Consider the following 11941-nt stretch of genomic DNA (forward strand, 5'->3'; position numbering starts at 1 on the left):
CAGACCAAATCTCTACTACAGACTTCATTCCATCCCTTTTATAACAATATCAATATCTATCTCAAATCAGTTCTAACAATCAATCAATACAACAATACATAAGCTTAACTTAAACTTCATAAATCATTTACAACATCAATATCAATATCTATCTGCAATTGCAGTAGTTGCAAGCTTCCAAACTTTCACGTGAATACAATCTACAATTTTATAATCACTAATAAACTAAGCCCAACCTTAGATTCATCAATACAAGTCATCAAAACCACCAATTCAACTCACAACTATATACCCTTCATTACCGTACCAAACCATCACACTTCTCATTCCAACAGTTCAATGCAGTATCATTACTTTAAAACGGTCAACACCACCAGTTCAGTTCCATTACCTCCAAGTTCATTTCAACTCCATTACCACAACCATACACTCCACTCTAACACAATCCTCATCTTCACTCATTACAGTTCACCTCCATAACAATTCTTAACTCAACATCACCTGCAACACCATAACAATCAAGTCCTTTATTGTTCACAGCAACACATAACCACCACTAATATCTGCAGCAACAATATTCAATCCATACTAAACACAATATCTTCAACAATTAAACATTATCATATCATCAGCTCAACCATCTACAGCTCCACATCATTAAACATCTATAACTCATTTAAATGAAATCAAAACTTTACTGAGATACTCAAAAGTAAATTACCTCAAAAGACTTTCTCCCCCAATTGAAATCAACTCCTTATTTAGATTGATTCGACTCAGCTCATCACCGTCTAACCCTTAAACCACAGTTCATCACAGCCAATTCCTAAAATCTTCACTCCAACAGAATCATAACCCCAGTTATCAATTTCTTCAACCTTATTCTAATTCAGGGAAAACCCATCTTCAATTCCTTCTTAGTATCATTAAAACGAATTCCAAATCCCTAATTTTTTTATCCACAGGATCCCTAATTCAAATTCCAATCTTCGCTTCTCTCAATCAAACCTAATACTTCCATTCAAATCTTCAAATCAATCAACACCCTATCTCTAATCAATCTATTAGAACCTTACTTTCATCTTCTAATCCTTCTTTGAGTTCATATTATGAAACCCTAATTTCTCAATTTATCTCCAATAACTTCAGAACTTCAATTAAACTACAACCCGTTCACTCTCCATCTAACAACAACCCAAATTACTCATCAATATTCTTAAGAAACCAACATAATCACCAAAACCCTAACTTGGTTCTCTCTGTTCTAATTCGTCAACTTCTAATTGATTTTCTTAATGAATTACCACTACACCATCTCCTCCATCATCCAAACCCACTCATCAACTAACTGCCTTCGACTAATTCTATCACTAACCCTCGATGAAACCGGCAGAAGAACGAATAAAGAAAGGAAAAGAGAAGAAGAAAGAAGAAGAAGAAAAGAAAAAAAGAGAATGAATCAGAGAGGAATAAGTTTCTCTTCCCAATCTGGTTAGATAAGGCCGACCGATAAATTCTAAAGACACCCGACCAGAAGCTAAGGGAAGGCAGGCGGTTTTTGATGTGAAATTACAATTTTACCCTTCGTACATATCTGAAAATATCTTCTTTGTCCGGTATCCGATTGGCACGTTCGAGTAATCCATCTCGCACAACTTTTCGAGATCTATCTGAAGGTACTAATTTCGTATCTAAATCGCTGTTAAATTAATTTCTATTAATTAAAGTTCGTCTCAAATTAATCGAGTCATTAGCGGCTTAATCGTTTCTTGACTGGTCTAATAGCGTTGACGAGCTTGAGGGTCTTTACAGACTTCTACTAAGTGTAAGATATTTATAAGAGTTTGTGTATCTAAGTAGTAAATGATATGCTTAGAATAAAATATAGGTACGTGACTGATCAAGTATTAGTCATGGTATCTTTAGATGCAATATCTAGATGGGTTCCTATTCACTAAGCTCTCTTAAACCAAGATAGTTTTTAGAAAACTCGACAATTTTGTCATGGAAATCACATATGTGCATATGAACCATATCTTCTAGCAAAAATTAGACTTGTACCTATCTGGAATACCAAAAAAAATTCATCTGCGTCAATGATAAAATACATGGAATGAAAATTTGTGTAGCCCAAACATATAGGTATAATGACGCATCCCACAAAAAGACATTTTGCATCACTGCATTGCTCCCTAAGCCGCTTTCTTCATTGATTAAAAACAATCACCCGAAATTAGAAGATGGTCTACTAACCATTTTTTGATGTCAACTGCATACAACCATTATTTGACTATGCATGAAGAATTTAAGATACACAAATACTCACTTTGTAAACCATCAAAAGGTTTATAAATATGAAGTGATGTAATTTCAAGGAGATCACATGATACAAAGAATCAGAAGAATAATAAATATAATCAAGAAACTTTATTCCATTTGATACCAAAATTTACCCGAATCTAATCCAACTAAGAGTTTGAACTCTCCAACAACATTAGCAATAACAATGAAACCATCATTTTCTTCGTCATTCATTTTCACTCCATGTAAATCCTCTGTTTTTGGCCTGAAAAAGTCAAAGTCTAATTGGACAATTTCTTGTCTATAGAAAATAAAAAATAGAAACAAAGAGAAATTAAATGGTATGATATTAAAAAAACACTAACATAAGAATAAAAATGATCAGATGGCAATCATATCTGATCAGTATCATTTGACTGCAAATGAAAAAAACAAAATTAAGATAACAAATACAATATTAATGAAAAGAAACAAAGATAAATCAAACTTCATGAATCCATTTAGGCTAAACAAAAAATTAAAGGGAAAAGCTAACAACAATTATCTCAATCAACCAAAACAATAGTGAATCATACCTTGAGAATAGAGTTATGCAAAGGATAAACATCTGACAAAAGAATCTGATTTTAAAAGGGATTAAGTTAAGAGCTAAGTTAAAGGGCGTTTAAATTAGATTAAAAGAAACGGTCTGACATTAAATGGGAGGAATAACTCCCAAATAAATGAGTGACCAATGCACATCAAAAGTCTATATTCATTATCTTAGGTAAAATAAATAAGTGAATTATTCTGGACCCTTCTTTATAAGCCTAACATATAAATTGAAAATCTTAAATATGTAGCTCAATCTGGACCATTCTTTATATGTCAGAAATGCAACTGAATAACTTATATTTGTTTCTTAATCTGGGACGTCTTTTATGTGTCCAAACTGTAGATCTCCGTCCAAATAGAAAAACACCAGTGTCCGAACTTTCGAAGAATAACAAATATAATCAAGAAACTTTAATCCATTTGATACCAACATGTACACGACTCTAATCCAACTAAGAGTTTCAACTCTCCAACAACAGTAGCAATACAGTTAAAAAATGTTATTTACTGACCCAAGTTAAGGGTATAACAATGAAACCATCGTGTTCTTCGTCATGGATTTTCACTCCATGTAAATCCTCTGATTTTGTCCTGAAAAAGTCAATGTCTGGTTCGACAATTTTTTTGTCCATATAAAATAAAAAATAGAAACAAAAAGAAATTAAATGGTATGGTATTAAAAAACAGAAAAAAAAACTAACATTAGAATAAAAATGAATAGATGACAATCATATATGATCATTATCCTTTGAGTGCAGATGAAAAAACAAAATTGAGATAACATAATACAATATTAATGAAAAGAAACAAAGAGAAATAAAACTCCATAAATCTATTGATGTTAAACAAAAAATTAAAGGGAAAAGTTAACAACAATTATCTCAATCAACCAAAGCAATAGTGAATCATACCTTGAGAATGTAGTTATGCAAAGGATGAACATCCGACAATATGAAAAGGAATTTGATTATAAATTGTTTAAGTTAAGAGCTAAGTTAAAGGGCATTTAAAATAGAATAAAAAAAACGGTTTGATATTAAATGGGAGTAATAACTCCCATATAAATGAGTTACCAATGCACATTAAAAGTCTAAATTTATTGTCTTAGGTAAAATTAATATGTGAATTAATCTGGACCCTTCTTTATAATCCTAAAATATAGATTAAAAATCTTAAATATGTAGCTCAATCTGGACCATTCTTTATATCCCAGAAATGTAATTGAGTAATTAAAACAAAATTGAGATAACATAATACAATATTAATGAAAAGAAACAAAGAGAAATCAAACTCCATAAATCTATTGATGTTAAACAAAAAATTAAAGGGAAAAGCTAATAACAATTATCTCAATCAACCAAAGCAATAGTGAATCATACCTTGAGAAGTAGTTATGCAAAGGATGAACATCTGACAACATGAAAAGGAATTTGATTATAAAGGGTTTAAGTTAAGAGCAAAGTTAAAGGACATTTAAAATAGAATAAAAAAATGATTTGACATTAAATGGGAGGAATAACTCCCATATAAATGAGTTACCAATGCACATTAAAAGTCTAAATTTATTGTCTTAGGTAAAATTAATATGTGGATTAATCTGGACCCTTCTTTATAAACCTAACATATAAATTAAAAATCTTAAATGTGTAGCTCAATCTGGATCATTCTTTATATCCCAAAAATGTAATTGAGTAGCTTAAATATGTGCCTCAATCTGGACCGTCTTTTATGTGTCCAAACTGTAGATCTCCGTCCAAATAGGAAAACACCATTGTCCCTTATAATATATAGGTAGATAGATAGATTGTGTCCCCTGCCTGTATATGTGGTACGGGGGAGTACAAGTTAACAAGAGGCCAATTTTTTTATCAGCATCACGTGCAAAGCACGTGCGAACTTAGAGAACCTTATTTAACAGAGGTATCATTTTCTGGTTCCCAATTCTAGGGTCTGCTCGATTCACTGTTCTTCTTTTGCTGGATCAATCAGCCAGACTGTTTGAGCTGACCTAAAACCATTGAAACAAACCCTAATTTCTGATCAAAAGCTTAAATTAGGTATGTTTTTATACGATATATCTCTAATTTACCAGCTCGTATAGGAAATGAGGTTCATATATAACGTGCATTTTACTTGTTCGACGAATTCCCCGACCAATATATGTTTTTGTTAGGGTTTATTGATTCATCAGGATTTTTTTTTGGTGATTGCAGAGAAGGGTTTTGTTATTGAGAATGTTCGTGGCAAAGATATTTAATAGGGCACTCTATCTGGGTACTCGATCAAATGGTTCATTCTATTCAACTACTACTGCTGCAGCTACTGCAACTTCAGCCAAGACATCACACAATCCTTTAGAAGAGTTTTTTGAGGTTACTAGGAGTCAAGAAGAGGACAAACCAAATACTTACGGTATAACTTTGACTTTTGAATTCATTTGAGTATATGATTTTGGAGAGTAAATGCCTCGAGCAATGTTTTTTTAAGCAGTGTTGGTTGCATTTTTTTTGGGTTTTCATTTGTGGGGGAACCTACCACGTTGTTTTAGTTATGTTTTGGATTCAGTTAAGAAACGAAAGCATAGAAATGAGAAAAAGAGATTTAATATTTGTGATGGGGTTTTCCTTCCATGGATATAGAGGTTTGTCAATCCAAGAAGGAACTTGTTTCAATAATGGTTCTCGCGGTTCACGTGCTTGGACCATAAACATCATCAGTTGCCACCTATTCATGACATTTTGTATTTCTTTTCATACATAATTGAATAGATATTGTTGCGTAGAATTTAGGATTTGCTTAGCTTGCTAGACCTTTCATTTGGTAAATGTCCCCTAGTACTTAAGTTGGAGGCGGAGCGAAACATGTTGAAAAGAAAAAGCATCTAATTTGTTTTCTCTTATGTTTTCTCTTAAGTAGTTTGTCTTCTGCTATTTTGTGTCCCTTAATAATTTTGAATGTTCTGCTCTGTCTAGGTCGAAGTTGGAAGGCATCTGAATTGCGTCTCAAGTCTTGGGATGACCTTCAAAAGCTATGGTATGTGCTTTTGAAAGAGAAGAACATGCTTATGACACAACGCCAAATGCTCAACGCACAGAACCTACGATTTCCCAACCCAGAGCGTATCCCTAAGGTACTGTTGCCTCGTGCTGATCTCACTTACTAAGTTAATCAATTCCATTAATACGCTGTTGAAATCCCTATAAGAGATCTCTATCCGATCCCTGAAGCTGCAATTCCATGTATTATCTGGATCATTTGTCTGAATTCAGGTGAAGAATTCTTGTAACCAACTCATCAGTTTTCAGTAAAACCAGCGACCTTAGTTCAAAAAAACTCGCCAGGGTAGGATTGGTGGGGGGTGGGGGGTGGGGGGGATTAAACTAAAACCACATAGTATATTAGTTTTCTTGCAACCATGGACTGCTAGTCAATATCTTGTGGAGCTTGTACTCAACTGTTTGACATTGCTAGGGTTGTAGTAGTAGTCTTCTGATGATTATACTTCCCTTCAAAAAATTCATTACTTGGTTGTTGTGGTTGCAAATTATATTCAATCACAGCCATGAGTAAAAACACTGAATGTGGTATGTGAGTGATGATCTCATTTGATATGAATTCTAACTTTGCTGAAAGGTAGATCTAACAAATGAATTATCCAACAACACCTCATTTATTGTGTTGGACTGTATTCTAGAGTGGGGCTATTGCGCAATCGGCCTTATAATAACACTTATGAGGTTGCACCAAAATCACTAGACTTTGGTTTAGATAACTGGATATCGTAGTTTATAATCGACGAATTAGTGATATTGGTGCAACTTCTTAAGTATTATTATAAGGTTGAGTGCGTGATAGCCTCACTCTATTTTATATACAAAATTCCACATAGTATCTTCTGCATGGTTTCTGTTAATACCTGGAGGTGTCAGAAACCTCTAAATGGTTTAAATTTTTGTAGTCTCTATTAAAGTTGATTTTCACCAAATATTTTCACGTCAAAAAGCTATGACCACACCTTGATCTGGTATTTGTAAGTGTTGTATATGAACTTATGGTTCCTAGCATGCCTACAAGTTATACATCAATAAAATTGTGCTTCTTTGTTTTCATCAGTCAGTCGATTTTATGCTATTATGTCTTTACCATTCATTTGTAGTTTGAGTATTTTAAAGTATCTTCAATTATCAAGACATTGCATATGCCGGTTAGAAAGCAATAATTGTCCACATTAATCCCAAGGTTGATCATTAGATCTTCATTCAGCATTTCTGTACACTTGTTTGCTTACCTAATCCCCGACTAAAGTGTGCATGTAATGGATCTGATTGAAGGTTCAATTATTCTTTGTACAAATAATGGATAGATTTTGCTGTCCGGACTTGTTTTTTTGTCTTTTAAATTTCCTATATTTTAAGTTGTTTGGCCTTCTAAGGCTAAATCATTATAATCCTTCTAAATAATTCTGGGTCTGTTATAACTATGGATACATCATTGTGCTTATTTTGTAGGGGATTGATAACTTATCTTTTTATCTTCTGTTTGCAAAAACTGTATCCTCCGTTTGTCTTTCATTGGCGATGTTGTTGTTCTGACAGGATATTTTTCCCGTAGGCCTCTAGAAGTTGAATTTGGTTACCAAGAAAACTTGTTTTTCTTTTTATGATTTTATCCCCACTATGTCACGAATAGGCCTCGCCTAGTTCATCTCAAGACTTTGAATCAACCTATTGAACTGCCACCGTTAGGATTTACAAATTCTTTTTGGGTATATATGTGGGTTGGCTCATACTGGAATAAATGCAGGTAAGGAAGTCAATGTGTCGAATCAAGCATGTGCTTACTGAGAGAGCAATTGAAGAAGCTGATCCAAGAAGGTCCGCAGAGATGAAGAGGATGATAAATGGTTTGTGATGATTCCAAGTTTGGTCTCCTCCATTTCCTTTTCATGGAGTGTTTTTCTATTTTGTAGCGACAATAAGTTGTTCCCTTTTGTAGGTTATATTGTAGAAGTTGCAGATTATATCAGTTAGGTTACAAGTGGAAAAAATGGTATTTGGTTTTTGTTGCTAATTCGGTTGCAATATAATGGCAGTTGATTGTCTGGTTTCTTGTTACAGAAATGAATTATATTTTCACTCACGATGGGTAGATTCTACTAAATCCATTTCTATGCAGAACATACGAAAAACTGAACCCATGAAGTCTGGTTTGAGAAATTTAGAATGTTATATTATCACAATTCACAGCATTGTTTCAGATTGTTGTTGAAAAAGGGCCTCAACTAGTAGGTAGATAATTCCAGATACCTAATAAAGCTGGATAAACTACATTTTGTTGTTTACATGAGAGACAAGCTGGAATTCCATTAAAAGCTACATTGCATTAAACAGGTATTTTATGTGCATATAATATAATACTATGTTAGAATGATAACTAAGGAGCAACAACAAAAGCATTCCCATGTGAAGGCCAGTATATCTCTTCTCTAGGGCAAGGAAGGGGAGCAGGCTGGGCAATGAATGTCGGGCAATGTTCTCCTGGCATCAGAACTGAGAAGCCTGGCGTGTATGATGTTGGCGCCTGTCATCAGAACCCCACTAATAATATCAGCATTTACAGAGATAAACCCAAAACTGGGAGAGAAGCATGAACTAAACTTTACTTACATTTTGCGAATTACCAAGCTTCTCGAGCGTATGAATCCGAACTCTCATTTCACCCATTTCGAAGGATCTTTGAGCTGCATCTTGAGGTGACGAGAAAGTTGGTTTTGGCCTTATCAGATGTTCAAAAATGGCCATGATAATGAACATAGAGACTAGAATTGCTGTAGCAACAAAACCAAAAGATATAGCATCTACTGAAGTCCCAAAACCCTTCCAAGGCACTTCTTGATATCCTCCTCTTCCACCACCAGATTGTGATGGCGTTGGATTCGAGCTTGTATAATCGTACCATGGCTTAGGTCTTTCAGCATGGAAGCTACTCATGATGGGTTGCAGTCTATCTCTGTATATGTGTGCGTGAGACAGAGAGTAATGAGCTAAAACAGCTTTAAAATATCAAAACTTCAAAGATGAAGAAGATGAGCTAGCTTTTATAAGGAAAAGTGCACAGGATTGCAATGCTTCATCTCGTCGACCTGCAAAACCGAAAGACGGGAAGATTCAGCATCATGTGAAATAGAAAATCATAGTACATATATCTCATTTCAGAATGATAATGTTCTCAAATAAGAAAAATCATGAATCTTCTACTAGACAAAGAGCAGTAACTTATAATGAACTCATCATACATATCTCAGCAACCTATAACAGAAATTTTAATCCCCAACAACTTTAGACTTTATTTTATATATAAAATTTGATGTAAAATTTTCAATTATATTGACACCTTTAGAGAGTTGAATTATGTACATGGTACAGTAAAAAGTACTGAAAATGACCCTCCAAAGAACAATAAAAGAAATAAATAAGAGGTAAATTATTTAACAACTTAAGAATTGGTACAAGAAATGAAGCTTAAAAGGAATACTGAGTTAAAAGACAAACAAAAATGAAACTTGAAGGATTAACTGCATTTTGCAAAACTCTTCATGCTGCAGAAAACTAATCTTCACTTGCATTACACAACTCAAAGTCATCAAAACACCCAAGATGCCAAGAACATTGAATGGAAAAACGAAGAGAGAGTGCCAAAGTGCTGTAAATGGTGTTTTCCGGTTATAAAACCGTAACGACGTCAATATTTTCTATGATCAATGAAAAAAATGAAAAAACTGAATTACAAATCAAAGTGGCAACAAAGCAAGCAAGAGATTACACAGTCTTAACCGAGGATTACTAGCAACCGGTCAGAAAACAATAATAGAACCTGAAATGCTAGAGTGAATAAACACTTTTTTCACCAACTGAATTCTCTGAAAGCAACTTGTGTAGATACAGAAAAAGAATGATGTAGTTATGAAACTAGGAAATGGGAAGAGTCTTAATATCTGAACAAAAAAGCAGCTCAGTGAAATATATCTTTGCAGCAGCAGCAGCAGATGATGAGAAAGAATGACAGAAGTTACAGCTTCACAAACCCAATAATGCAACATACACGGGTTTAAAAGACTCCGTATTTCTGTCGCCAAATGACAAATCAGGATTATATTTGTAAATACAAAGAGTATCTAGCAAAGAATTCCAATGTCAGTATTTTTGTATAAAGTTGGCAAAATATAGAGACACACTGACAGGCAACACTCCAAATCCAAGGAAAAAGCAGAAATCTATTGCAAGAGTCTCTTTTTAGTCTCAAGCTCTACAGTGTTCTCCCCCACTACTTTGTACAAAGTACAAAACAATTACATTAAAATTCAAATACTACTACTAGTACTAGTTCTTCTGGTTTTAAACCATGATGATGCTCTTACTTAAATTCATATAAGTTATAATTGGTCTGAAGAAGAAAATAAAGAAAAGGCAAATATTTAAGATTCTCATTACCCATCAGTACAACTTTCTTTTTATCTTATTTTCCAACTTTTCTCGTGTACTCAAAGAATCCTATTCTTTAGAAGGAGAAGAAAACAAGAAAAAGAGCCGAAAAACTAGAAAAGGTCACATCCTGGAAGGTCGATAAAACGGATTGAGCTCGATTGATCCGAAAATACGCCCAGTCTCTCGTTCTCACACATAAAACAGGTAGAGAAAAATTTTCTACTCGAGGTGGTAAACAACAAAACGGGTGAAAGTTAGCCGATGTCACTGTGATACAGTGGTAAAGTCATTGGTCAATAAAAGGTTGATATATATGTTTTACTTCATAGCAATAAAATGAACAAAGGGGAAATGGGCAGTTATTATGCAAAGGTATTTCAAATAGGTTTCGTGTTTGTCCATTATAGAAGTAGCTGTAAGACCATCTAGGTGTTATGATGGAGAAAGGCAGTAGAATCCAACATAATCTATCTCCCACTACATGAAAAAGAAAATTAAAGCTGCCAAACAACATAAACAAAATATTAAGGCTGCTGCAACTAGTACACATGTACAATTCAAAATACAGTACAATAAAACCTAAATAAAACTATGTACATTGAATTCAAATATGGTAAAATCATCAAGTCCTTCAGGCTTCAACTCCTCACACACACACAAAAGAAAAAAAGAAAAGTTGTGAAAGAAAATTTATAGAAGTGAACTAACAACAATGTTGCTATCTAATAATAACATCACTTTTTTTTTTCTTTTACTGTTGTTAGGCATTCACTTTCTTAGGCTCACCATCATAGAATTAGAAGTAATAATCACAAGATAAGACCAATAGAGAATTATAAGTTAAATGATCAAATTAACTTAGAAACCATTAGAAGCAATAATCACAAGATAAGTGAAAGGCAAAAAAGAAAGAATTTGGGTACTTGAAAGAAAAGAAAAAGAAGGTGATATGCAATTCAATAGATTTTGATGGTCCTTTTTTCAACCAAACAATGAATGTCTGAGAAAGATATATGGAACCTATACTAATAGACCTAATCCAAGCAAAACCCCGTCTCTAGACTCTAATTACAATGCATTTTGCAAAAATTATGTTTTGGAATCTTTCACTTAAATTATCAAAGAAGTTGTAAGGAAAACAAAATCATCAGAAACTGAATAAGACTTGTTCAAATTGGTTTTGGTTCGATTCTTTCTAATCACTATCACAAATTGGCCCATTAGCTCAGTTGGTTAGAGCGTCGTGCTAATAACGCGAAGGTCGCAGGTTCGAGACCTGCATGGGCCACTTTCAGGTTTTTTCTTTTCATTTTTAACAGTTTTTTTTCTTCCATTTTTTTTTTTTGGAAGATTAAGAAAGAAGCAGCAGCTCATTAGTTCTCTTTAATGAAGATGGAATACGCCTGTTGGCAAAACAAACATGAAAACTCAAAACTCAGTGCATGGTTGGTACCAAATACCAAAATTTCAATAAAAGCTAGTATGATGCATTTCTGTCACACCCCAAAAAGAAGATTTTTGGCTCTTAAAGCCAATTTTTTAAGGAAAGAAATGTCCCACAA

General features: G+C 33.7%; 2 protein-coding genes, 1 long non-coding RNA gene and 1 other non-coding gene across 6 annotated transcripts; 2 read left to right on the forward strand and 2 right to left on the reverse strand.

Annotated features, from left to right (window-relative positions):
- Positions 1 to 57: 57 nt before the first annotated feature.
- On the reverse strand, positions 58 to 1445 carry LOC113306941. The gene is made up of 2 exons (XR_003338924.1): positions 722 to 1445; positions 58 to 563 (listed from the first exon to the last, which is right to left on the reverse strand). It is a non-coding gene; the product is annotated as an uncharacterized LOC113306941 (long non-coding RNA).
- A 3386-nt stretch (positions 1446 to 4831) lies between these two features.
- Positions 4832 to 8034, forward strand: LOC113306577 (39S ribosomal protein L47, mitochondrial-like). Its single transcript, XM_026555507.1, has 4 exons — positions 4832 to 4952; positions 5109 to 5307; positions 5868 to 6025; positions 7699 to 8034. Exons 2-4 carry the CDS (start codon positions 5130 to 5132, stop codon positions 7804 to 7806), a joined length of 444 nt encoding a protein of 147 aa, XP_026411292.1. The 5' UTR covers positions 4832 to 4952; positions 5109 to 5129; the 3' UTR covers positions 7807 to 8034.
- A 75-nt stretch (positions 8035 to 8109) lies between these two features.
- LOC113306576 lies at positions 8110 to 10428 on the reverse strand. Of its 3 annotated transcripts, none has more exons than XM_026555506.1 (3): positions 10386 to 10428; positions 8562 to 9037; positions 8110 to 8475 (listed from the first exon to the last, which is right to left on the reverse strand). In XM_026555506.1, the coding sequence occupies exons 2-3, from the start codon at positions 8883 to 8885 to the stop codon at positions 8329 to 8331; spliced, it is 471 nt and encodes a 156-aa protein (XP_026411291.1). In that variant the 5' UTR covers positions 8886 to 9037; positions 10386 to 10428; the 3' UTR covers positions 8110 to 8328. The 3 variants fall into 3 exon arrangements, with proteins under 3 accessions (XP_026411291.1, XP_026411290.1, XP_026411289.1); XM_026555505.1 differs by lacking the exon at positions 10386 to 10428 and adding an exon at positions 9769 to 9969; XM_026555504.1 differs by lacking the exon at positions 10386 to 10428 and adding an exon at positions 9718 to 9969.
- A 1165-nt stretch (positions 10429 to 11593) lies between these two features.
- On the forward strand, positions 11594 to 11667 carry TRNAI-AAU. The gene has a single exon. It is a non-coding gene; the product is annotated as a tRNA-Ile (tRNA).
- Positions 11668 to 11941: the final 274 nt, after the last annotated feature.

This window comes from Papaver somniferum, chromosome 8 (assembly GCF_003573695.1).
Source record: "Papaver somniferum cultivar HN1 chromosome 8, ASM357369v1, whole genome shotgun sequence".
In the NCBI taxonomy this organism is placed as follows: domain Eukaryota; kingdom Viridiplantae; phylum Streptophyta; class Magnoliopsida; order Ranunculales; family Papaveraceae; genus Papaver; species Papaver somniferum.